Raw genomic sequence first — 26,730 nt, 5'->3', positions numbered from 1 at the left:
GAGGCCACAACAGTGAGAGGCCCGCGTACAGGAAAAAAAAAAAAAGAATTGTGTTATGTATACTTCTATTTTCTAATTTATCTAAAAGGAATATGAAGCATTGGTGAAATTAAAAATCATTTGAAGAGAAAAATACAAAGAAAATCTTTCATCAAAAAAGTTTTCTTCCAAAATTTTATGCTTCAGATCAGTTTCATAGCACATATTTTTACGTTATTTTTCTTAAGTATTAACTATTTTGTGTTCTACTTTTTCCCATTGGCATTATTTCATATAGATCATTCCATAAATCCAGATAATCTTTATATTTGAAGTTTTAATGGCTATATGATGTTTCATTGTATTACTTTGTCAAGAGTTACTTAGCCATTTCCTAGCTGCTAATGATTTTGGATCCTTCTATTATTATGAAAAGCATAAACATCTTTGCAAAAATCGAGTGTTTCTCTTTATTGAATTCTTTCCCTGGGATTTGCTCCCGGGAGCAGATTTGCCACATGGAAGGATATAATGAATTCTGTGATGCTTGGTACATGTTGTCAGATTTCTTTCCAGAAAAATTATTCCACTATTTCTACAAGCAATGCATGAGTATACTTGAGTCTCCAAAGCACTGTTAACTTCGGTTTAAAAAAAAAAACCTATTATTAATTTAACATGTAGGAGGTAGTATACTGGACTCTTTTAATTTCCAATTCTTTAATTATTAGGGAAGCTAAATATTTTCCCAAGTGATTGTACACTATTTGTAGTTTCCCTTGTGCAAACCATCTCCTCATATCCTTTAACCATCTGTCCAGTCAGACTTGAGTATTGTCCAAATAGATAATATTAATTTTCCTTAAATTCATAATAGTAAATGTTTGTAGGTTATTACAGTGTTCCCCCTGTTGTTTTCCTATTTATTTATCCAATTTGGGACTGTGATGGTTAATTTTACAGGTCAACTTGACTGGGCCACCAGATACTCAGATAACTGGTTAAACGTTATTTGGAGGTATCTGTGAGGGTGTTTCTGGAAGAGAGGAGCACTGGTGGATTCTGTAAAGCTGGTGGTCCTCCCCAGAATGGAAGGGGCAACAACCACTTCGGAAAACATTTTGGTAGTTTTAAAAAGTTACACTTACCTTATGACCTAGCCATTCCATTTCCAGTTATTTACCCAAGAGAAAGAAATCACATGTCCATATAAATGAGGCAGGCTGGGACCTGGGACCCTTTGCTGTAGTGCTTGCACCTGGACAAACTTTCTCCTCCAGAAACAAAATACAAAGAAACTATAAGGGAGTAAAATTAACTGTGAGTTGGGGCAAATTATGAACAACACATACAAAAAGACCAAAAATACAACTGCCACTTCTAAGGAGCTGGAAGCAAAACCAGGGTCCTGCACAGGCATCCTGCGCACAGCACCACCAAAGGGGTGGCCAGACTGCCCAAGCCACCCCTCCAGCACAGCCCCTGGACCCGCCACCTACCCTCACCCCATGTAAGGAAATAGCTTGCCCTGCCTCGGGAAGCGAGCAAGGGAACCTGTTACTTGTTTTCGCTCCCTCAAGTTGCAGTATGAGTGCCAAGAAAGCCTTGCCTGAATTTCTTGTCTGGCCTCTTATCAATTTCTATTGACTAAGGAGTCCAAGAACTCTGGTCGGTGACACACAGATTTGCACTGAAATGTTCCCAGCAGGTTTACTTCTAATAAGGAAAAATTGGGAATGATAATGTCTATCAACAGGTGACTAGGTAAACACATTGTTGTATATCTATAAATGGAATAGTACTCAGCACCAACAAGGAATGAACAGTTGTTACATGCAAGAACAGGAAGGGCTGTCAAAATAGTTATTCTGAGTGAAAGAAGCCAGACAAAATAAAAAATGGTTCCACTTATGTGCAACTCAAGAAAAAGCAAACTAATCTATAGTTCCATTTAGAAACAATTCTAGAAAATGCAAACAAACTAAAACAGATCAGTGGGGTGGAGGAAGAGGGCGTGGGGAGTAGAGTGGGAATGGGTGCTGAGGGGTGGGACCAGGGGAAGAGCCTGCAAGGGGAGAGGCAGGTTTGGGGGAGCAGCGCAGGGAGGTAAGCGGTACATGGGCCGAGGGGGCCAAAGAAGGCCAAGGGGAGACGGTAGGGGCAGGAGCAAGAAGCGGTTAGGAGAAGGAAAGCGGGAAGGGCAAGAGTGGGGTAAGGAGCACAGCGCGGTGCGGTGCTTGGAGACCGGACAGGATGGGAGGTGGGAGGAGGCGGGGCGGAGCGGAGCATCGAAGACGTGGGCGGGTCCTGCGGACGTGGGCGGGTCCTGCGGACGTGGGCGGGTCCTGCGGCCTGGGCCCCGCAGGGTCGTGTACAGTGTCATGGCGCGCTTCCTCTGCGCGCTTAGGAGCCTTCCCTTCCGAGAAGTGCCCGGGTGGGCGGTCCGGGGCCGAGCGGACCGGGGCGGCCTCCGCGCGAGTACCGGACCTGAGGACGCAGGTAGGAGGCGGGCCTCGCAGGCCCCGCCGCCACTTCCCAGCTTTCGGTTTCCCTTCACTTGCCAGGACTTGGGAGCCCGACAGCTGGTTCTGGACCTGGCGCTTACTTTCTCGGAAAGCTCCTTCGGGACGCCCCTGCCCGCCCACCTCCTGCCTTCTGCGACAGTTGGTTGTATATTATTAGGGGCGGGGGGGGGGGGGGTCACTGAACCCTATGAGGATTTGTGTAAAGGTACAGATCCTCTCTCCAAACGTGCACACACTTCTTTTTTTTTTGCATAAAATGTTACGCTCTAGAGCCGGGCCTCAAGGTGTTGGGTCAGCAGCCCACCCCGCGCGCTCTCTGCTGCAGTGGCCCCTGCTCTGTTACACTGTCCACCTTCTCCAGTTATGTATGCTGCTTTTCGCGTCTGAGAAGCAGGCGGTTCAGACTTTTCATGCCTGTGGATCTGCTCCCTGACCTGCTCTATTTCTGTGTTTCCAGGACCCAGGGAAACGTGTGGACTAATACCATACCTCCTTTAACCTGATAACCATCGTTAGTCAATGGCTGTGATACAGACTAGGGAAAAGTGTGTCTATTTTCTACAAAATGCCTTTGGCTGCTCTGTGGGACTGGGGCACGTTTACATTTCATCCTTTAGTATGGAATCACTTGTGGAGACATGCGTTAGCCGGCACTGTATTTCAGGCCTATTTCAGGGAAATCTAGTGCCTCGTGTACATTGGTTTTATGGGCAGATGCCTAGCCATCCAGTCTCTGAATCCATTTGTTATGTGTCCACTGAAGACTTTTAAAGCTACCTATCTGTGCTGAAAATGTACCCAGTCACTTGGAATTCTTTTTATCCCTTGAAGTTTTCAAAATGATGTGTTAAATAAAAGCCCTGGCAGTGTGCAGTGGGAGCTGATCCAACATGACTTGGGGCCATGGCCTTCAGAACCTCTTGGTGTCTCTAGTCAGCCAATCTGATTTATTTGTTCTGTGCCTACTGTGTGCCAAGCATTGGTTTCCTGAGAACCACAGGTCATGGAAACATCACAGCTGTGGGCTGGAGCTCTTCTCATTCCCGTTTATAGGGTGGTGGTTTCAGCAGAAATTTGTCCCATGTTTGTACTTGGTGCTGTCAAAAACAGCCTAATGAATTGCCCTGGAATCTGAGGTTCTTCAGCAACGTTAAAATTTGGCCAGGGCTTCCCTGGTGGCACAGTGGTTGAGAGTCCGCCTGCCGATGCAGGGGACATGGGTTCGTGCCCTGGTCTGGGAAGATCCCACATGCCGCGGAGCAGCTGGGCCCGTGAGCCATGGCCGCTGAGCCTGCGCGTCCGGAGCCTGTGCTCCACAACAGGAGAGGCCACAACAGTGAGAGGCCCGCGAACCGCAAAAAAAAAAAATTTGGCCAGACACCAATACAGGAACTGCTAACTTATCAGACACCCCCTCCTGGGAATTCCTTCTAAGGAAATAATTCTAAAGAAGAACAAAGTTATATGTGCACAGATGTCTTTAACAGAACTACTCTTAAGAACTAGAAACTGGCTCTAACCCAAACAACCATCAGTTAAGGAATGCTTAAGTAAACCATGAAAGTTCAATTCAACAACTAGTAGGCAACCACTGAGAATGATGGGCAAGTAATAGTTCTGTGGTTAAGGGGGTTTCAGAGTCGACAGTGTCAATCACTGACCCTGTGTCTTTGGGCACGTCTTGAACTTGGTATGCTGAAGCCTGGTTTTTTCTTCTGTAAGGATAGTGATAATGGTAGGGTTTTTTACAGAATAAATGAAAAACAAACCTAAAAATGTTTTATCACAATATTGGTGCTTAGTAGGCATACAGTAAGCATTAGTTATAATTACATAAAAAATGGAAAGGTTAAAAGTGCAGCTGCATTCAACTCTGTGTTGTGGACTTGGGGCCTTGTTTATATATTGGCCTAGTTATCCACGTTGTGGGGAGGACTAGTGAGACATAAACAAGTACAGAGGTTTGCTGACGGGGAAACATTTTATAGGCTATACATTTTATCACTTATAGCCAATTATCACACAAGCATTGTATGTGTGCTTTTAGCAGTAAACTTAAAGCCAGCAGTGACACACCTCATAAGTCATTATACTCTGTGATAACTAGGCAATTTTTTCCATCCCAAGCACTGGGGTCAAAAACGTGGTTGAAAGCAAAACAGTAGCTTTCCACTAGAATTCTTCAAATTTCTTACCCAGTTCAGCAGTATGATCTAAAAGTTATCGTATGTTTCCCATATAATTTAACATACTAAATAATCCTAGTTACTTTAATATTTCTTCTGAGATGTCTAGGGGCCCTTTGGAATACTCGAAGTTAGCTTGAGAAAGAAACTTACTGTTATCAAAAGCACCTCAATATTCCTGAAAAATTTTGTTCTCTTAACAGGGAGAAAGAAAACCTAATTCCAGTTTTGTACCAGCTTACTATTAATAACAAAGTTCATTTACCTAATTAAATCCAATCTAATCTTTTTTTTTTTTTGGCTGCATTGGGTCTTTGTTGCTGTGCGTGGGCTTTCTCTAGTTTCAGCGAGCGGGGGCTACTCTTTGCTGCAATGCGCGACCTTCTCATTGCAGTGGCTTCTTTTGTTGCAGAGCAGGGGCTCTAGGCGCGCAGGCTTCAGTAGTTGTGGCACACAGGCTCCAGAGCTCACGCTCAGTAGTTGTGGTGCACAGGCTTAGTTGCTCCGCAGCATGTGGGATCTTCCCGGACCGGGGCATGAACCCGTGTCCCCTGCATCGGCAGGCGGACTCTCAACCACTGCGCCACCAGGGAAGCCCCCACAATCTAATCTTAATCACTCCTTCAATGTACAAAATTCTTTTCTCAAAATTCCCTTTTTTCGCAAACCTTTTATCACTTTTTGTATCCATATGATTTGTCCCTTTTCTTTGCCCATCCAAAAACAACCAACTGTAGGACAAATTATTATCCTCATTTTTCCTCAACAAATATATCTCCATTCTTTATACTTTCTCTCGCCGACAACACATATCCTACTTGCTTTCCACACTGAAATGCTTCCCTTATCATTTTTAGTAGCTTTAATTACATATTACAATTTTTAACCCTTAAAAGCCTTAACAAAACCAAGAAAAAAGTAACTGAACTGTTATACCAGCATTTACTGATTGGCAAACTTAAGAACATATTCCATAACCTCTAAAAACTTACATTTTTCTCATAGCATAATTTCTCTTTAATGTGGTACAAGATGTGTGTTTAATAAACCCAAACATCTTTTGAAGTTTTACTATTTAACCCAAGGCTGAAGTCTCAGGCAAAGTGGGCTGTGTTTGTATTTCAAGGACATGATAAGAGTTAACATCAAGCTTTCTCCTATGCATATTTTGGTTCTCTCAGGGTCAGAATTCTGAAAACAGTATTTTATCAAGCCAGCTTTCTCTAACTGCATATGCAAAAAGAATCGGTTTTGGAATTTCAAAAGAGTTTCATCTTATCCATTCTTTTCCAAAGTATAAAGAATACTGTTGTCATATATTGTTTAAAAAATTATCTTCCTTTTTCTTTAGTCGTAATCTCATAGCTAAAATTTTTCTAATGAATTGAACCTGACCTTACCATTTTACAAAAGACAGCAAAGATACCAATCACACAAATGAAATACACACTCACATACCAGAAGACACAACTGTCACAATCCTCCAAGACAGTGACCCATGTGGAGTCCCAAACACTTCCCCAACACAAATGGTCCTCGACAGTAGACACACGTCAGAACCAACTGGCAAAATGCCCAAATGACACACTCAGTGCTCACAAACAGCCCTCAATGTCAGACACGTCAGAACCAATTGGCAAAATACGCAGATAGCACTTCCTGCTCAAAAGAGAAGTTTGGCCGGCTGCACACCCGTGGACTTACTCGGTCATGGAGCTCGTCAGTTTGTCCAGCATGTTTCCGTTCCACCAAGGAAAATCGTGCGCTGACAGCCAGTGCCGAGCAGGGGAGAAACAGGGAGGATCCCCCAAACACATGGTTTCGGCAGCTGCTAGGAGCGTCCCCCCAAACCCCCTTCCCGGGGCCAGCGAGCCTCGAGCAGCGGCTCCTCACGGCCATCCCGGCGCGTCATCATGGCGGCTCAGCTCGGGAAAACCGCGGGAGCAGATATCGCGAGAGTGCAGCAGCCCCAGGTTGGCAGCCAGAAACTGTAACCGGAAATGGGGTCGGGCTCGCCAATAAAGAGGCCAGGTTGGTGGGGAGGAAAGTTTGCTTTATTTCAGAGGCCGACAGACTGGCGGGGGAGGGGGCAGAGGCCTGTCCAAAGGCCGACTCCCCCCACTGACAATCAGTGGGCAAGAGCTTTTCTAGATGCGGGGAGGGGGCTACATGCAGAAACAGCGCAGTCAGCTCTGACAGTCATCTTGACGTTGGTCATCGGTGGTCTGATCAGCGTCATCTTGATTGTTTTAAGTGCAGTTAATCTTCAGTTCCAGGGTCAATTTGTTCCATTTCTTTAAGGCCAGCTCTCAGAATTGTGACTGCTTATGTCGTGGCTATAGCCTGGTCATCATGTAACTTCTTCCACCTTGCGGGGTTTCAGTATCTGTAAGACAACTCACAGGGTATGGCTCAGAATATTACCTATAGCCCTTGAGGAGGAACTAAAAGTCCTTGACTTTGCTTAATGACCAACCTATTATTATTTGGTCTTGTTGGACTGTTTTCCTTTGTTTCTGCATTTTCTCACTTCTCTGATTAAACTTATTCTTTGGCTAAAGTTTTTCCACAGACAAAAGGCAGCCTGAGGACATGGGGGGCAAGCACCATAGGGTCCTGCTCCATTTCACTAGGACACTGCATTCTTGTGGTTTCCTTCCCACCTCTCTGCTTGTCCCCATTTCTTCAACGTGTATATTGCGGAGAGCCTCAGAGTCCAGCCCTCAGGCCTCTCTCTCTGTTCTGTCTACACTCACTGACTTGGGGATCTTCCAGTCCAAGATAAATAACATCTAAAGGCTGAGGAGTCAAAAAGTTATATTTTCATCCTAGACCTCTCTTGGAACTCTAAATCCATATATCCAACTGCCTAGTTGACATCTCCACTTGAATATCTGATTGGCATTTTTAAAGTTAACAAATTCAAAACCAAGTTCCCAAACCTACTCCTCCTGTAGTCTTCCCCCATCTTTCAGAGCCCAGAAGCTGTGGAGTATGACCCTTGGCCCTTTGCTTTCTCTTACCTCCACATCTGACCCATCAGCAGATCCCCCGGCTCTACCATCAGACTGTGTCCAGCGTCTCGCTACTTAGCCACTCCCCTGCTGCCACCCTGATCCAGGTTTCCACCTCTCAGCCAGATTAAAGTAGCCTCTGTAATGGTTCCCCTGCTTCAGACTTCACCCTGCTTCAAATATTTTTTTAGTATATCTACCACTGATCCTTTTAAAATATGATAGATCATGTCATGCCTCAGCTAACCTTCCAATGACTTCCAGGCTCACTCAGAACATAAGCCAGTGTCCTTACAATAGCCTTCAGGGCCCTAAATGATCTGGCCCCCATCATCCGTCTGCTGCCACTTCTACTAACCTTCCCTGCTGACTCCACCTCCGTTGCTCTGGCCTCCTTGCTGTTCATCAGATGCGCCAGCCACACCCAGCCTGGTGCTTCTCTTGCCTGCAGTGCGCTTCTTCTAGGTATTCATGTTGTGTGTTTGTTCATTTCCTTCAACTCTTTGCTGAAATGTCGCCTTCTTAATAAGGCCTTCCCTCATTATTTTAAATTGTGTGTGTGCATATACGCACACATAAATACGTACACAAACATCCTCACACTCTCTAATATCCTTTGTGATTTTTGAAAAAATCATCTAAAGTTTTACATTCTTAGTTACTTTACCTCAACTCCATAAGGGCGGTGACTCCTGTCTGTTTTCTTTATGTCTGTAGCCCCAGCATCTAGAATAGTGTCTGGCATATAGTAGGTGCTCTATAAATATGACCAAATGAATGAAGAAATGAATATGGGTACACTGAACAAAGACCCAGTTTTTTCAGACTTTCAGCTTCTAGTTGAATGAGACATCCAGACAAATTAACCTGCGATTGTCATGTCTATCGTGGAAGCACTGAGGGCCGTGAGAACCCAGAGGAGGAGCTTGCAACCCAGACTTAGGGGGTCAGGGAATATTTCTTGGAGAAGATAACATGTAAACTGAGACCAGAGATTGGAGACTTCGGTTTCTGTCCTGGCACGTAAGGATCTTAGAAGTCTTCACTCCATCTTAACTACAAGTAAAAAGCTAAACAAACTATGATGTCTTCTGGGGGAACTCAGAGGACCACAGTTGAGAGGGCCTGGAGCATAGTAGAAGGGAGAAGTTGGAAGTGGTAAGCAGGGCCAACCATGAAGAGCCTTGGAAGTCACATCAAGGAGTTTGGAATTTATCTTGAGGGTATTATGTCACATTTAACAGTTTTGGGCAGTGAGGAAAAAGAAGTGGTTGGAATAGGGGAGGGCATACAAATTAGAAAAAAATCTGTAATATTCTGTGCTGGAGGTAATGGTGGCCTGATCCAAGGTAGTTGCAGAGGGGTGGGAATGAGCAGATCCTAGAGTTATTTAGGAAGCAGAACCAACGGGCTTGGCGCAAGGTCAAGGGAAGAGTCATGGATGGTGGCCTGGCTTTCTGGTTTGAAACATGGAGTTAATGAGCTGGAGCACATGAGAGGAGGACCAGATTTGGGTTGGGGTGGAGGAGATACATGAAATTCTTTTGTTTGGGACGGGCTTAGTGGAGATATCCAGGTGTGGATTGTGTATGGATCCAGTACTCAGCAGAGAGATCTAGGATGGAGGGAAAAAACAGGTTGGGAGTCTCATCATGTAGATGGTACTTTAAGGATAAAATCTCCCAGGGTGGGGGAGGGGGTGTGGAGGAATGATAGAAGAAAGCCTAAGACAGACTCCTCTAAAGAACACCAGTATTCAAGGATGGCTAGAGGAAGGGGAGCTGAGAAAGGTTGCTGAGAGGGAGGAACTGGAGAGACGGGAGGATTTGGTGTCATGCAAGCTGAGGGAGTAGACTATACCAGGAAGAGAGAATGTCTAGTGTCACTTCTATGGAGAAGTAGATGGGATGAGGATGAAGTGTTCCTGGGTGTCCCTAAGAAGTCCTGGTGAGCTCTCTGAGAGCAGACTCAATGCAGCGCGTCCCACCCAGGGGCACATGATGTCAGCTGGCCCCACTGTCAGTGATGCTAACCTTGCTTACTTGGTTGAGGTGGTGATTTCTAGACTTTTCCATTGTAAAGGTACATTTTCTTACCTGTAAAATTGATAATTTGAGGGATCATATTTTGAAAATGTGTAACTATTCCATTCTTCAACAGTCCTTTCACCCAAGGGTTTTAGAATTCCCTGATGATTCTTGCTTGAATCCGTCTATTATTTTAGTGATTGCAAAAATGGTGATTTTAAAAATTTCATCATTCCTTCTCCCTTTATTACTTGGCATTCTGCATAATAACTCTGAAAGCCACTAAGCAGTAATAATGATCACATGAATACATTTTGCTTTGCTCCCCAGGAGCTGAGTTCCTGAAAAATTTGTGTGTAACTGAGCAATATTTCCATAGGAGTATTTCAGAGGTATATTTCCGCTGGAAAAAAGAAATCCCCGTGGCCTTATAAAAAGAATTTAAGAAAGGACACCTTCTAATATATTTAACAGATAAAAACCCTTAAATAAAATGTAGACAACCATAGCAGTCAATAATATATACTACTGAAAATACCATGTTGTGCAGTGTTATAAACTCGTGATGAAGATACAAGTCTTCTCTTGCTGAAAGATTATTTACGACTTTCTTTTTTGTAACCAAAAATGAAATTCAGCTACGATTTTCTGACATGTTTGTTATGTGGGTGGTGACATCACAGGTAGTTAACATTTCATCTTCAGTGCTGTGGTCAAGTTACTAACCCTTTGGGCCTTATTTTCTCCTTTGTAAGTTGAGGTGTAAGCAGATGATAAGGTCCTCTCATATTCTTAACGTTGGATGATTAAAACGTTTGGATGATTAAAACGTTTATTTATTATAATATACATTAGGCTTCCTACTTCTCTTTGGCTAAAGTTATTATGTTTACACTCACTGGAAAAAAAAGTTGTAAAAAAGAAGCTGAAGGGAGCAGAAGAAAGGAAGACAAAAGTGGAAAAAAACCATGAAGCATGATAATAGATTATGGTAGGTCTCAGTTTCCCGTTCAGGAGTATGTGCTATAGGAGTCTCTTATTTTTTCCACACAAAAGAATTTTTAATGAGACCTCCCTTGACAAACAAAATCAGAGATATCTTTATAAACCAGCAAGGAGGAGGGGTTTAATAACCCACTGGCTCCACGATCTTTTCTCTCCAATCACTCAGCTACTCCCAGCTGTATCCTGACAGGAAACACTCCTTTGAACGTAGTAATAGAAGAAAGATGAATTTCTACCCTTAGTAACCCAAGGAGAATTTATTCTACCTTATTTCGTATTTCAGCTGCCTCTTATCTTCTGTGCCCCAGCAGGACTGGAAAACTGGCTCTCTACTTATTACTCATTTCTTATTAAACTAATGAGTCAGTTACAGTATTTTGTACCTGAGCTTTCTGGTCTCTGTGAAGAAGGAAGGGGTGGAAGGGGGAGGGGAAGGGATGGCATGTTTTGCTGGGAGATGGTGCACTTTAGGAGAGAGGCTAGGGAAGAAAAGGTCATTGTGCCTTACTGGTTTTTTTCCAAGCAAAATATATTTTAATAATATAGAAAATATAAAAGTCCTTAACTTGATCACAGACATCATTTGAAAGTCAGTAGCACCCATCTTATAATTTGCAATTTGTCAACCATTGCTATTAAAGTAAATAAATTCTTATACAGTAGTTATTTTGAGATCCCAAACAATGCAATGAAATACGGAAAACAATTAAAAATATAAATATTTGTAGTAAAGGCATGACTCTAATTCTTTGGGTAGATAACTAAATTTTCTTAGACAAATCCAAGGAAGTCAACCTCAGCATTCTGGGCCTTGCTGTTTTAATTTTTTTTAATCCCTATTTAACGACACAGGGTCCCTTACAAAGCGGAAGCCAGGTCTCTCCAAGAGTGAGTGGCAGAAGAAGCTGACTCCAGAGCAGTTCCATGTCACGAGAGAAAAAGAGACGGAACCGGTAAGCTACACCGACTGACAGTTTCTGAGTAGATGTGTTGGGAGCAGGGCAGGACGGGTTGGAATCTATCTCGCTACGAAACCTAACTCATCATCTGCTCCGCGAATCTGGTGCCTTTCATTGCTCTCCTTCATCGGCCATGAATATCTATACAGTTGTGCAAACCAGAATCCTTCCTCTGGACACACTGCCCTCCGTCGCCTCGCCCACCCATTCTGCCTCCTAAAGAACCTTCCCATACTCGGCTTCCCTCCGCTGCTCTCACCTGCAGGCTGGTCCAGGCTCCCCCCAGCCCTGGCTTGCGTGCATTTGCCTCCAGCTGCTCTCCTCACAGCTGCCCTCCTCACAGCTGCCATTCTCTTTTGGAAACAGATCTGACCACATCACCCCCTGCTTGAAATTCTTCAGTGGCTTCCCACTGCTTTCAAAGTAAAGAGAAAAGTTGAAAAGTGGCTAATGAGGCCCTAAAGGCTCTGGCCCCTACCTCCACCCCCTGTCCTCAGATCTGGCCACATTTCCCCCTGGTCGCTGCACTCCGGCCACACTATCCTCTTTCAGCTCTCAGACCCTGGGCTTCCCCTCCATTCGGGCCTTTACACCCTGTGTCCTCCCCCACCACCAACAACCCGACCCATTCAAACCTACCTTTCAGCTCTCAGCCGTACTCTCACTCCCACAGGGAAGCCTTTCCTCAGCCCCGATGGGTTTGCTTTTACCAGTACTTTCTCTTCTTAGCACTTGCCATCCTTGGTATATACCCCAGCACATAGCATGGTGCCTGCAGATAACAGGCGCTCAAAAACTAAACCGTGGTGACTGTCACATGACTGCAGGCCATGAGAAGGACACATTATTGAAGCTGCCTTCAGTAATCTCAGCTTTCTTTCATTTCCTGAGAGAACAGCCCTCAGTGGTTCCTCATTATAGTATGTACCATGTTTACTGGGCTGCGTTTCCCAACAAGTAGTCTGTCTTAGTCCCAAATATGACCACTGGAATATAGTTATTGAACTAGGTTATTAGATATTTTCATTGGTGAAGCAGACCCCACGGAGTGGACCACACTGCAGCGGTTTCAAAAGCTGTATAATATTTATATCTTTGAATTTAGCAGTCCCTGCAAAATTCAGGTAAGCTGTCCATGTGCTATGACCGTGTAACCGTGGTCTCACCCTCAACTTCGCCACCGATGCTAAAGCCGTTAGACAGGCCAGCAGATCCCAGTAGATTCTGGTGAAATACTGGTATTTTTGAAAACTTCCTGTGGGTGGGATTTTAATAAAGGCTTCACTGGGAAAGAGACTACATTAGCCATAGTGCAGATAGCACAGGAGAGCCACACGTGATTCCCTGTGCAGTTGTGTGCATTCCCATAGCATTGTAAGCCGGCCCTATTCTGAGGGACAGAGCCACGCAGGGTGTGGAGCTGGAGACGGCAGCCTGGAGATGAGCTGCCAGATGTTTAGGAGAATAAATATGTGGGATTTTCAAACAAATGGTATAATATACTCTGTGCATTTGGCCGTTTGACAAAATGAGCATCATCTATTATTTTAAGTAATACTATAGATCCCTTTCAGTTGATCCATTTCCACAGTTAACTTTTTAGAACGTTGCAGAACTATAAGCCTTAGTTAGCTCGATGAGGGTCAGGAAAGAGAAGTAAAACACCTCAGCTTTCTATTTGGTGACTCAAAATTAAAATTCAGTTGCGCATGCTTTTTATTGGACAGCAGTAATTTGCTAGCACTCTGCTAGGTACGACGAAGGGGTTTACAGCCTGGTCAAGCAATAACTAAAAGTCAAATATCAATAGAAGGTAGGTTTTATGTAGGTCATTCTTTGCCTTCCAGATCCGCTATCCACATGCCTCACTCTGCTCTGAGTTCTGGGAAGACTAACCAGCTCCCTTGCCCTCTGACTCCTGATTGGGTTGGCCCCTGGGAGATGCCAGCAAGATCAGAGGGCACGGTGGAGAAACAGGCATCCAGGGTCCCCCTAGGACTGTGTTCCTCCCACACAGGTTGCAGCTTCTGCAGGCAGCCCTCCCCTCCAGCTGCAGCCTCACGGGTCCTGCCCGTTCTGTGTCCCACAGGCCAGTAGCGTGTTCTCAGTCACTGGCCCGGGGGTGCTTCACCTTCCCTGTTGGTCTCCATCGGCCCTGTCCCCACCTTTGTAAACAGTGCTGTGTGAAATTATCTGCAAATCATTCCTTTTGAGTGCGTCATCTGTTTCCAACAGGTATGTATTCATAGTATGGAAAAGATAAAAGAAGAGAGAACTCGCATTGGTGCAGACAGACTGTGTTAGCACGGGCTGCTGTAGCAGGATGCCACAGACTGGGCTGCTTAAACAACAAACATTCATTTCTCAGGGTTCTGGAGGCTGAGAAATCCCAGATCAAGGTGCCAGCCAATTCAGTTCCTGATAAGGACTCTCGTCCTGGTTTGCAGATGGCCACCTTCTTGCCATGTCCTCACGTGGTAGAGAAAGAGGTCAACTCTCTCGTGTCTCTTCTTATAAGGGCACTAATCCCATTCTTGAGGGCTCCACCCTCATGTCCTCATCACCTCCCAAAGTCCCCAACCCCTAACACCATCACATTGCGGGTCGGGGCTTAAACTTGAATTTGGTGGGGGCAGTACACAAATACTCAGTCCTTAGGACAGACTTTGAAAACCCAGGGGAAGGCATATCTTGAAAGTCATTACGTCTCTGACTCTGATAGTCACGCATTTCAGTTCTCTCTTCTAAATAATTCTTGAATCTATTCTAGTCTTTTTATTCCCACTCCTCCTGCCACAGTTAAATCTAGGCTTGAACTGGTGGCCGTTTGACTGTCCTTTACCTCCAGTGTCTTCCTGCCCCGACTCCAATCCATTCTTCATGTGCATGTCAAGTACTCCTTCTGTTGATAAAAATCAGTTCTGATCGTGTGCCCACCCACTTTAAAAGTTTCCAACGGCTTTCCATTTTCAGTGGGATGGCACAAAAACTCTTTAGCGTGGTCTGACAAAGCCACTATGATCTGGCCCTCCCCACCTTTGCAGCAACCTCTTCTCCCTTCTCCACCTTGCCCTGTTCTGTCACGTGGGCCCAGCCCAGGCTGCTTGTCTGTCTGAAATACTCTTCCATTTCTTCATCTGATTAACTTTTACTCATCCTTCAGAACTCAGTTTAGTGTCTTGGCATTTCCTGTAGTAAACACCGATCAGCCATGCAATGAAAAATAATGGTGATAATGATGAAAAAAATAATAATAATTTTTTTTCTAAAACTAAAGATTAAAGAAAAAGAAAACCCTGATCTCAGACGTCTCAGACGTTACCTGGTCCAGAAAGCCTTGGTGAAAACTCCCCTAGTAGTAAAGGGCCTAGTGCTATCCTCACTCCCTACTAACCTCTCCATCAGCGCTCCTGTCATGTGGTGTGACAGCTGCCAGCTCATGTGTCTCTTCCCAACTTGGTAGCAGATTCCAAGTGCAGGAACTGTGGGTTGGTTTGGTTTCATTTTGGTTTTCCATCTCTGCAGCCTTAGTACCCAGTCCAGCATTGGATACACACTAGGTTTTCAAGTAAATACTGGAATGAACAAGCGAGAAGCCCTAAATAAGTGATAGGACTTGTATAAAACTGGGGAGGAAGGGTGAGAGGGCAGACAGAGGAAATCAGGTGAGGAGGCGGAGGAGAGATGTCATTTCATAAAATACGTCGGCTAAGGATTCTTTTATGTTTGATTTTTTTTTTTAACTTACTGTGCTACCAGTTCCCTGTCACTTCCTCTGCCCAACTGTCCCTGCAATGACAGAATTATATTTTGAATATTATCAGGCTGTCCAGATCGCATGAGTAGGCTTCTCTAGATCACCTTCAGGTCTGGGTAGCCCTATGGCATGTGTGTCTCATCAGCCCAGGTGGGGGGGATGCGAAACTTCCTTTTCATTCCAGATGCCCATTCGTGCCAGCGTTGGGTACAGGCCTTCGAGGGGACGGGCCAGAAAAAGACCAGCTCACCGCTGTTTGGATGTCTGCAGCCAAGTTCAGGGTTTTTAAAGAGGGAAAACATCCAAGTGTGCTGAGATGGTGGGCTCAGTAGGTTAATTTGAAATTGTCCATTATGCAGCTCCCTGAAAATGTGCTGTTAATCCTACCACGAGGAATGTGAATGTTTGACCTGTGGACTTGTCGAGGTGGGACATCTCGAGAGGACCAAGGGGGCTGCTTGTTTCCTGAGTCAGCTCTGGGACTCAGTGACCCACCCTGTGCCTCAGCTTCTCTCCACAAAATGGGACGGCGCCTGCCACTAGCCACTGCTTGTAGATTTTCACACTAGGCTCATTCAAGAGTTTCTTTCTTTTTTTTTTGCAGTACGCGGGCCTCTCACTGTTGTGGCCTCTCCCGTTGCGGAGCACAGGCTCCGGACGCGCGGGCTCAGCAGCCATGGCTCACGGGCCCGGCCGCTCCGCGGCATATGGGATCCTCCTGGACCGGGGCACGAACCTGTGTCCCCTGCATCGGCAGGCGAACTCTCAACCACTACGCCACCAGGGAAGCCCAAGAGTTTCTTTTTTTTAACATTCCTTTGACAGGAGATGACAAAAGGAACTGGGCAAAAATAGTCTTTTTTTTTTTTTTTTCAAACAATGAGATCAGTTTACAAAATAACATTAAAAAAAATTAGTCTTGGCTCATTCATTGCCTCAAGTCTCCTTGTGTTCCTCTCGGAACCTGCAAACTCCTTAAGCCACAATTAACGTGGTAATTTCATCTAAGTAGTAACTTAGGCCCTGCGAGTATCTAGCTCATTATTTAGCATTTATTAAGTATGCAGTGTCCTAAACACCACGTGAAGCATATTAAAGGCACAAGCTAATCTCACTGAGCTTTGCTTTTTATGATCTATATCCTGTCTGTAATTGGAGATTTCAAAGTGTTTTAGACAGTGGACTAGATTCCTGTTGTATTAACTCTTTTGAAATGGTGACCGAGATCTTACACAATCCAGAGGTGCGGTTCTCTTGCTTTTTCACAGGCTTTGATGTTCTTGGGTGAAACGTGCTATATAAATACAAAGCATTATTAATGTCATAATTTGAATATTTGGCACAATAAAGGCCGGTCGTAAACAAGCCTGTAGGCTTCTTCACTGGGCACACTGTAATTTTCTCTCCAGTGATATTTGCACTTTGTCAAATTAGTACAAAAATTCCTTTATTGGGAGACTTAATCTTGGATCTGGATCTGCTGTATTGTGTCCTGCTGGCGTTATGAGAAACCTGAAGGTGATGTAACTCATTTACTTTCAGCCTTTCAGTGGGATCTACCTGAATAACAAGGAATCAGGAATGTATCACTGTGTGTGCTGTGACAGCCCGCTTTTCAGGTGAGATAAAGATCAAAAGGTACCGAAGGATGGGGCTTCCCCGGTGGCGCAGTGGTTGAGAGTCCGCCTGCCGATGTAGGGGACACAGGTTCGTGCCCCGGTCCGGGAAGATCCCACATGCCGCGGAGCAGCTATGCCTGTGAGCCATGGCCGCTGAGCCTGTGCGTCCGGAGCCTGGACTCCGCAATGAGAGAGGCCACAACAGTGAGAGGCCCACGTACTGCAAAAAAAAAAAAAAAAAAAAAGGTACCGAAGGAGAGTAAGCCTCTAAATTCATCCAGCTCTGTCTTCTGGGGCCTTGGATAAATACCCATGATGTTTTTAATTGCCCGTCTCATTTGGCCTGGTTGCTATAAGGAGGGCTGTTCATTTAAGATTCTTGCCTATCTTGATTATTTCTAGTGTTTAGAGCATTAACTTCTTAGCCTATATTCTTTCTTTCTGTATCCCCAAGAAACAGCTAAAAACAAAACAAACTTGGTGGGCACCTTAAGATAAAGCTATTAGAGTTTTTTTCCTGGGAAAGTATTTAAATAAATCTAAACCATAATGGTATTTGCTTGGCCATGTGATTAAAACTGTATCTCTCCCAGGGAGAAATGGGTTTATAATTTAATTTAGGAAATGTAGAATTTTATGAGGATAGATTCCCCACAGTGCTTGACGGTAGTGAATACCATGCTCTCTTCTATGTAGCTAAAAGTAAATTTAATTGTCCCTTGATTTCAAAGCCTCTTTTAAGTCAATCAGGATCTGAAATCTCTCAACAAAGCCTTTTTTGTTTAGACATGCAGGAAACAGTCTAAAAAAAGTAGATTCGATGAAGAAGAAAGGAAAACATCTTTGAAGTCCTGTTTTTCAGAACTTCAAAGATGTTTTCCTTTCTTTTGCATCAACCCTAAATTGGTTTAGAATAAAATATAAATCAAGCCAGCTCTGTGAATCTTCCATTAGGCAGTGCTTCATTATGTGCTTTGGGCTTTGAGCAGTCCTGGGCTTTCCTAGGCTGCTAATGTGGGCTGAATTTGGAAAGCCAGACCCCGCCTGCAAGGATGAGGAACAATTAGGATTGATTTTCCTTCACGCTCACGGAAGGGCAGACCTTTGTCCGGTTTCATTCACTCTGTCGGTGGCTGGTGAGGAGATAGCAAAGATGGCAGTCAGGGGAATTCCCTGGCAGTCCGGTGGTTAGGACTCCTTGCTCTCACTGCCAAGGGCCCGGGTTCAATCCCTGGTGGGGGAGCTAAGATCCCACAAGCCTTGCGGCACGGCAAAAAAAATAATAATAATAAATAATAAAATAAATCTTTAGAAAAAAAGAAAGGTGGCAGTCAGGCTGAGATGGCCTGGGGGAAGCTAGGAACAGTAAAATGGATGCATATTTCTGAACCATTAGTTATTCTTTGACCTTTGGTTCTATTAAAAGGGAGAAGTGGGACCTTGAGATGGCCACTCTGCTTTTAGCCAAAGAACCGTGTTGTAAAAGTATAAAGCACGGCCTGTGACTATGTAGTAAACAGCCAGATGTTCTGTTTCCATCTTTTGACTGTGAAGGCAAAAGATGTGAGGTCATCTTTCAAGAGCATGTTCCTTCCTACATCTGAGTCTTTGTTTTTAACTTCATTGGCGTTCCAGTTTCTGTACCTGTAAAGATGACACTCTCTTCCTACCCAATGCCCAGCCAGGTTCTGTCAGTATATCACAGAATGTTGGGGGCAGGTAGGGACTAGAGAGACCAGGGCAAAAAACTCTGTCTAGTAGAACTTTCTGTGATGATGGAAATGTTCTGTATCTGTTCCATCCACTTCAGTGGCCACCATTCACACATGGCTGTTGAGCACTTGAAATGTGGCTGATGCGGCTGAAAAACTGAATTTTTAATTTTATTTCATTTTGAATAATTTTAAATAATTTAAACTTGAAAGGCCACATGTGACCAGTAGCCACTGTATTAGCACAGTGCTCGTCCAAATTAAGGAAGCTGAGGACCATCCCCAAAGCAGCCAAGACTCATGAGAATACCAGCCAGTTCCCCAAAAGCCCTTTCATCAAGTGGCCAGTTTAAGGACCTACCAACCTGTTTGTTTCTTTTCAATCATTTAGTTTTAGTTGCAGTTTCCATTTTCATTTCTTAAGGACTTTTTAGTTTGTTCCATTTTTTTTCCTCCTACTGCTGCTGCTGCTGAAGCTGAGACTTGAGAAAAATAAGAATACATTCATAAGAATCTTTTATGTTCTAGAACGTACTCTTCTTTTTTTTTTTTTTTTTTTTCTGTGGTACGCGGGCCTCTCACTGTTGTGGCCTCTCCCGTTGCAGAGCACAGGCTCCGGACGCACAGGCTCAGCGGCCATGGCTCACGGGCCCAGCCGCTCCGCGGCATGTGGGATCTTCCCGGACCGGGGCACGAACCCGCGTCCCCTGCATCGGCAGGCGGACTCTCAACCACTGCGCCACCAGGGAAGCCCCAGAACATACTCTTCTTAAAGATGATGCATTTATTTATAGGAGAGACAGTGTAGTACAGTGGTTAAGTCTGTAGACGTACATCCTGGCTTCACTGTTGTGTGACCTCAGGCAAGTTTCTTAACCTCTCTGTGCCTCAGTTTCCCCACCTGTAACATGAGCATGCTTGTAGTACTGAATTCATAAAGTTGTTGGGAGGATTAACTGAGTTATGAGTTAATACATATGAAAGCACTAGAGCAATGCCTCACACATGCCAAGCACTGGATACATGTTAGCAATGAGACATTCTTAGAGACAGATCCTTCTTAGGGCCATATACATGAATGTGTCTTTGATAATGAGGAACTCTTGAGAATTTTTTCTAATTAATGAGAATCTATAAATGAAGACTATATTCCTGACAGTGCTTCCCATTCAGGAGGGTGGATAGCTGTAGGGATTCTTGTTTGACCTCTCATTTTCCCTCTCTCTCTGTCCCCAGTCTCCAGCCTCAGTAATAGACAGCAGGAGTAGAAAAGAAATAAACATTCCTTTAAATGCTTGTACAGAGTCAAAACCAGGTGAAAAGTCAACCAAAACTAAACAGTTAAGGAATCAAGTGGATGAGGGATCACTGTCTCTTGGCTGCTGGGCCCCTTGCTGCCTGCACACTTCCCTTCAGGCCAAACCAGTATGGTGCACATTCTGGGGGAGACAACTCAGAGACATTTAGTCCAGGGTGTCCAAGTCAAGAGCGCTCTAGGGATTTTATCACTCCCCTGGGGACTCCAGGCTGTTGCTTCCTTAACCTTGGAATTTTGTGACTTTGCCCCTCCCCTGCTTCCTCTATTCCCCTCCCTTCTCCTCCCCCTGCCCCCCCAACACTGATTCTGAAAGTGTTTATTAAAATCTACTGTGAGATCACATGTTTCATGGTCATAAATCTTAGAATAGAAGGAAACTGAGAGCCTGATGTTAGTTCCCTTTTTACAGAATATCCTGACATCCTAGGTGTTAATAGGAGCTTAGTAACCTTGTTAAGCTTTTGTGAGCTCCCATTCCTTCAGAGGAATGGAAATTCTCCTACCATGAGGGTTGTCAGTTATCACCAAGTGCCTCTGCTGCTGTTTGGGGGGCTGTGGAATTTCCAGAAACTAAGATAAAAACAAAGCAAATAAACATATAACAAAACTAAACAAAAGAAGCACCTCTAAGAGTACATGACTAAAGATGGTCCAGAATGGTTTTAGCTTCTCAAGGGAGGGCCTTACAATCTGCTAATCATTTAAATATGTATGTTGGAATTTCTAATTCACCTTAATATTTAAGTTTTCACTCTTAAATGATACATGATGGGCCTCTCATATTACCTGGTAAAATCTCCCGATTCTGTTAATTGCATCAATAAAACTTTTATTGTTTCCCATCAAATGTTTTAAATGACTTTTTATTAGTCTTAGATTCATTCATTAAAAAAATTATTATATTCATAATTCTCTATCAAAATTCCTTTAATGATCACTAGTTTATATATAATGTTCAGTGTGGAAAAGCTATGATTAAAAGATACTTAAAGTGTTTTTCCCTGGACCAAAGTAGCTCGGATGAATATTTTTGAACCCTTGGAAAACAAAAAGGGCTGCAGAGAACCCAATCTGAATGTGCGGACACTTCTGATTGGACCCACAGCTGCTCAAATTTCATGGATACCTGTTACTACTAATAATAATGATATTTAAAAAACAATAGCTACCGACTTAAGTACCACGTGTCTGACACTACGCTAAAAACAGTAAAGTAGAAAGCATCTCAGTTAATCCTCTCAGTTACCCCATGAAATAACAATGCCACTACGATTCCGAAGATCAGGACACAGAGGCTTTACAAGATTAAATAACTTGCCAAGGTTGCATAGACATAACAGACAGAGCATGGCTTCACACCCGAGTCTCTCGGAAGTCAACCTCAGAGCTATACCTGAGTTCCTGGGATCTTTTCAGGGCTCTTCGAGGTGCTCCCTTTTGCAACTGCGTATCCACGAGACCACATCCTCTTCCTACACTTCAGTCGAAACAGCACTGCAGCAGACTGAATGCACGAGCACATATAGTCAATTGTCATTTTTTTTAAGCTACACATTAAAGAGATTTACAAAGTTATAAAACAGTGCAACTCTTCCCACTAAATGTTTGTTTCAGTTTCGAAAATAGAATTATTGTTGTAAAAATAGGTTATGCTAGCATGTAATGAATTTATTATTTTTAAAAATAATTTAATGCATATATTTTTAAATTCTCACTTATAATTTCTAATTTGTTAAGTATCGATAGACAAAACTCATGTAAACAAAAGTTCTCAGAGATCCTCAGTAATTTTGTAGTACAGAGGGGTCCCAAGACCAGAACGTTTGAGTCTCTGTCTTGCACTAGACTCTTTCTGCTGGGGTTCGTGCTCTAAACTGAGCTTCCTTCTGTGCTCCTAGTCTAGGGATTTGATTATTTGCCACTTTTCCCCCCTCTTTACTCAGTTTTTGGTGTTTTGGGGGTTTTTTTGAAGAATTTACAATTCATTTCTTGTCTCTCCTCCTCAGATAGAGAGAGCCATTTCCCTGCTATTTAAAATGTTTTCCTAGTGTGATTTAAGGGAGTCGTCTTTCAAAGCACTTAGAGTGAGTCTCTGATGAGTAGATTTGCCTGTTGCCCTCCTCCTCTTGCCGGCTCCTCTGCCACCACCATCACCCGCCCCCAGCATCATTCGTCCCTGTGGCGCTTCGCCGGGAAGGTCACTGCACTGCGGTGATGACTCTGGGTGCCCAGGCTTACCTATCACCACTTGCCCCACAGTATAGCTCCTTAAACCCTCAGAGCATCTCTGTAACATAGATATGATTATCCGCATGTTACAGATGAGAAAACAGGCTTGGAGAGAATAAGCAGCCTGTCCAATTTCACACAGCTAAGAAGTGACAGAGGCAGCTCTTGAACCCCTGAAGGCAGTCAGGCTTTGAATTTCGATAACCCGAAGTTCCGGTGGCTGAAGACGGCTGTTTCATCAGTTCTCACGCTTCTCTGATACGTTAAACTCACAATGCCCTCCTTCGACCACTATTATTTCATTTCGATTTCCCCCTTTCCTACGTTTAGAACACAGGGATTTGATCTGTTTCCTAACGTGCAGCAGTTCACAAAGCTCCTCATGTTTTTAGTCCTTGAGAGGGATGCCTTCGACATTAAAGGAACAAGAAATCTTTGACCTGATGAGACGGCGTCTTTAATAGTGGAGATGCAGTGGGCAGATTCCTGTGGAACCAGTGGTTCACGGCACTGGCCTTGGGATCTGGCAGAGGAGAAGGGAATCGAATCGTGCTTGGTAGAAAAATGATTCGGGGCATAAAATGCTCTTTGTATGGTAATAGCAGCCTGCACAGCTGTCGTGTCATGATGTCTAACACAGCTCTGAGAAAAAGTACTGCTCGGGCACTGGATGGCCTTCGTTTTCTGAGGCTCACGGGACGTCTGGCTCTGATGAGAGTAACACAGGGATCCTGCGACGTGTGGACACCTCGTTGGGACCAGCTCGCACAGAGGTCATCTGCAAGCAGGTGGGTGTCTTTGTTTTCTCTGATTTGCTTTCCCCAGTGCCGCCCCAAATGCCACAGAGAGCTCGCTTGTCCTTGCATATCTGGTGTCATGGCCGGGAGCACTTTTGTCACGGAAGCACCTTGGGTTTCTCCTGTGCTGCTTGGTCCCTATCTCCCATCACTCTGGGCACTGCAGACCCGAGAAGGAGCCGTTCCTGGTTCAAGCCTTGCAGAGATGGGAGCAGAGCAAGGATCTGAAAGAGAGAGCTGGCCCTTTACATTCTGTCGCACAGAGACAATCAGCAGGAAGGCCAAGCATAGCTGGCGTCCCTATGCCCCCTTCTCACTCTGCAGCGTGTCAGCAACCGGCGGAGCAGCGCTGCAGGTGACATTAGCGCGTTATTCCTCCTGTGAGCTTGGTAGAAGACAGTGGCTTAAATCCAGACAGCATATTCGCTTTGATATCCTTGGGTGCTCAAATGTTCTGGTTTTGTAAGCAGATAAATGTAGCTTAGTCTTGTCTTCAATAAAAAACAATAATAATACACTGGCTACAAGATTACCGAGTACTCACCCAGGAACTGTTAGTGCTTTAAATGTTTCGTATCAATGAATCATCACAACATCTCTATTACGTAGGTATAATTATCATCCCCATTTTATAGATGAGTAAATCAAGGCCGAAGTTAAATCACTTGCTCACATTCTCACTGATAAAGGAGAGAGATATTCACCACTACTGTGCTCTGCATCCTTTCATTTCTTAATCAAATTCTGGTATAATAGACTTTTTCCCCACACCAGTGTCAAAAACTCGAGTGGGGCGGCCATGTGGGATTCATGTGTCTGGTTTTACATAAAGAGCCTTGTCCCAGTTGAGGAATGACAGAGGCTTCTCTCCTTGCAGTGCGAAGCTCACCTTGGCCACGTGTTTCCTGATGGACCTGGGCCTACTGGTCAGAGGTTTTGCATCAACAGTGTGGCCCTCAAGTTCAAACCAAGCAAACACTGACTACCTCCAAGAGTCCCCTTCCCTCGCCACTCCCTCACTGCCAAACTCAATTTTCATAATTTATGTGAATAGCTAGTTTTATTACCTACTAAACCAGGCTAAGTTTGCTGCTATCACCAAGCAGGTCACACCTTCTCTAACTTACTACCTGGAGTCAGCCAACCCTGGCTCTGGCTTTGATTGGAATTTCACAAAATGACAGAGGGGCAACCATTTCCATTAAATCGACTTCGGCGGGCTTTGCTTGGACCAGAGGGCATGACTCTTTGGGGACATTTGGAGGCTGATGGACAAACCAAAGAATTTACAAAACCACCCTGAACGTTCCATTGCAGTTAAGTTCTTCATGGACATATATAGGTGAGAGATCAAGTGAAAAGAGGAAAGAAAATATGGGGTTAGACTAATTCACAGTCCCAGCATGGAAAGAAGCAACGAGGAGGAGGGTTGTGGATGAGCTGTGCTTTGGGGGATCCACGGGATGCATGATATTTTTTTCAAAACTTTAGACTGTCTTGAGCTTTCCAGTTCCAGCTTCTCTACGGGCAACTTAAGTTTCGATGGGAGTTTGCTAGATTTCAGTGATGATGAATACAAGTGGCTACAAAGTTAAACTTTAATTTAGTTCAAATAAAATATTTACTAAAATCTGTTTGCTTTTTGTCTAAGTCTGTGAATTTGCTCTTTTATAAAAATGACTAAATCAAATGCCAAAAAATAATTAGGTCATGTGGTAGTAGGTGTTTGGTTACACCAATGCTGATAGCAACTCAAGAGTTTTTTTTACACATTGAGAGTCTTGAATAATTTGTTACTGAAAGTGTTTAAATCATTTTCTTTGAGACTTTATGGACAGACAGGAGACTGAAGTATTCTATTTTTATTACTGAGTTATGCATTATGAACTCTTCTTCTAGTGCTTATCCTGGAAATCACAACATCCATCCTTAACTTATTACAGTCATACTAAAATTATTAATTTTTTCTACTTTTCCAAGAATGTTAACCTTAGAACACTTTGACTTCATTAACATTCTCCCATATTTTGTGTTACTATTGTCATGTATTTAATTTAATTTTATACACATATAAACCCCACAAATCATTGTTAGTGTATATGTTGATATTCATTTATCTTTACCTACATATTTGCTGTTTCTTTTGCTCTTTATTTCTTCCTGAAATCCCATGTTTCCTCGTGGGATTTTTTTTTTTCTGCTGCTTGAAGAACTCTTTTGCTTTTAGTGCATGATTTCTCATGGTGAATCTTCTCAGTTTCTATTGGTAAGAAAATGTATTTATTTGCCTTTCATTTTTTTTAAGCTTTATTGAGGTACAATTGATATATTTAAAAATTGCACATATTTAATGTATACCTTTGGGTCTCCTTTTATTTTTGAAGAATCCTTTTCCCTGGACGTAGAATTCTAATTTGGAGAAATTTTATTTGGACATTTTACAGTTTCATTCAATTGTCTTATGGCTTCTATAGTTTCTCCTGAGAAATCAGCTGTCAGTGCAATTGTTGCTCCTCTGAAGGTAATGTGTTCCCCTCCCCCACAACTGTTTTTATGATTTTCTCTTTTTATTTGATTTTCAGCAGTTTGTAATGTGCCCTGGTGTGGTTGTTTTGTATTTATTGTGCTTGGGGTTCACAGAGCTCTTTGAATCTTAGGTTGATACTTTCATCAGTTTTGTTATTATCTCTTTCTTTTTCTCCCTAGACTCTCTCCTTTTGAATTACACAAATTTTAGACCATTAATTGCATCCCACATATCTCTAAGGCTCTTTTCTGTATCTTCCCGTTCTTTTAAATATCTGTATTTCTATGTGGATATTTTCTGTCAACCTCTTCTCTAATTTACTAGCCTTATCCTTTTGCTTGTCTAGTCTGCTGTTAAACACATCTTATGCATTCTTAATTTTAAGTGTTGTGCTTTTGTAGTCCTAAAATAACCATTTGATTCTTTTTTATGGATTCCAGTTCTCTGTTAAAGTTCTCCGTCTTCAACAGGCAAAAAGAAAATTCTATGAGGCCTTTCCTCCTGAAACAGTTTGAACTTTTAATCTCTGCTCACAAAACTGATGAAAAACAGTGCTCTGCATTTCAGAGGCTTTCCACTTAGGGTTTTAGCACCCTGACCTACACAGATCCCATATTCATCTAATGTGCTAAGATGAAAACTAGCCATTTACTTAGGGTCCCCAAGTCTCTGTTATAAATGCTCTGCTCATTTCTGTGTCCCCTAGTAGATGCCCTTTGTGGGTACAAAGCCTAAATTCTCAGGCTCTTGGCAGAGTTTAGAACTGGCAAATGATCCCAGGATAAAAGGAGCTCTGTGGGGTTCTTCCCTCTCTGGAGTTGTGGCAGGCAGAATAACGGCTCCCCAGAGATGTCCATATCCTAATCCCCAGACCTGTAAATACATTACTTTCATGGTAAAAGGGTCTTTGCAGATGTGAATCAATTAAAGACCTTGATACAGGGAGATAGATTATCCTGGATTCTCTGGATGGGTCCATTCTAATCACATGAGTCTTTAGAAGTAAACCTTTCCTGGCTGGGGTCAGGGAGAGATGTGATGATGGAAGAAGGGTCAGAGAGATGCCACATTGCTGG

General features: G+C 43.6%; 1 protein-coding gene across 2 annotated transcripts; it reads left to right on the top strand.

Annotated features, from left to right (window-relative positions):
* The first annotated feature begins 2,307 nt into the window (after positions 1-2,307).
* On the top strand, positions 2,308-24,759 carry MSRB2 (methionine sulfoxide reductase B2). 2 transcript variants are annotated; one of them, XM_032624209.1, is made up of 5 exons: positions 2,308-2,478; positions 11,589-11,689; positions 16,995-17,071; positions 22,971-23,118; positions 24,005-24,759. In XM_032624209.1, the coding sequence occupies exons 1-5, from the start codon at positions 2,361-2,363 to the stop codon at positions 24,107-24,109; spliced, it is 549 nt and encodes a 182-aa protein (XP_032480100.1). In that variant the 5' UTR covers positions 2,308-2,360; the 3' UTR covers positions 24,110-24,759. The 2 variants fall into 2 exon arrangements, with proteins under 2 accessions (XP_032480100.1, XP_032480099.1); XM_032624208.1 differs by lacking the exon at positions 24,005-24,759 and adding an exon at positions 23,294-23,998 and having other exon boundaries at positions 2,331-2,478.
* The last annotated feature ends 1,971 nt before the right edge of the window (positions 24,760-26,730 follow it).

Source organism: Phocoena sinus, chromosome 2 (assembly GCF_008692025.1).
Source record: "Phocoena sinus isolate mPhoSin1 chromosome 2, mPhoSin1.pri, whole genome shotgun sequence".
Lineage (NCBI taxonomy): Eukaryota > Metazoa > Chordata > Mammalia > Artiodactyla > Phocoenidae > Phocoena > Phocoena sinus.
Note: the sequence above shows the minus strand (reverse complement) of the source record. Positions and strands in the feature narration are given on the sequence as shown.

Excerpts from the sequence above, each read along its gene's own strand:
- MSRB2 (XM_032624208.1), top strand. The coding sequence starts at position 2,361 with ATGGCGCGCTTCCTCTGCGCGCTTAGGAGCCTTCCCTTCCGAGAAGTG. Across the intron at positions 2,479-11,588 it reads TACCGGACCTGAGGACGCAG|GGTCCCTTACAAAGCGGAAG; the intron begins GTAGGAGGCGGG and ends TTAACGACACAG. Across the intron at positions 17,072-22,970 it reads TGTGACAGCCCGCTTTTCAG|CTCTGAGAAAAAGTACTGCT; the intron begins GTGAGATAAAGA and ends TGTCTAACACAG.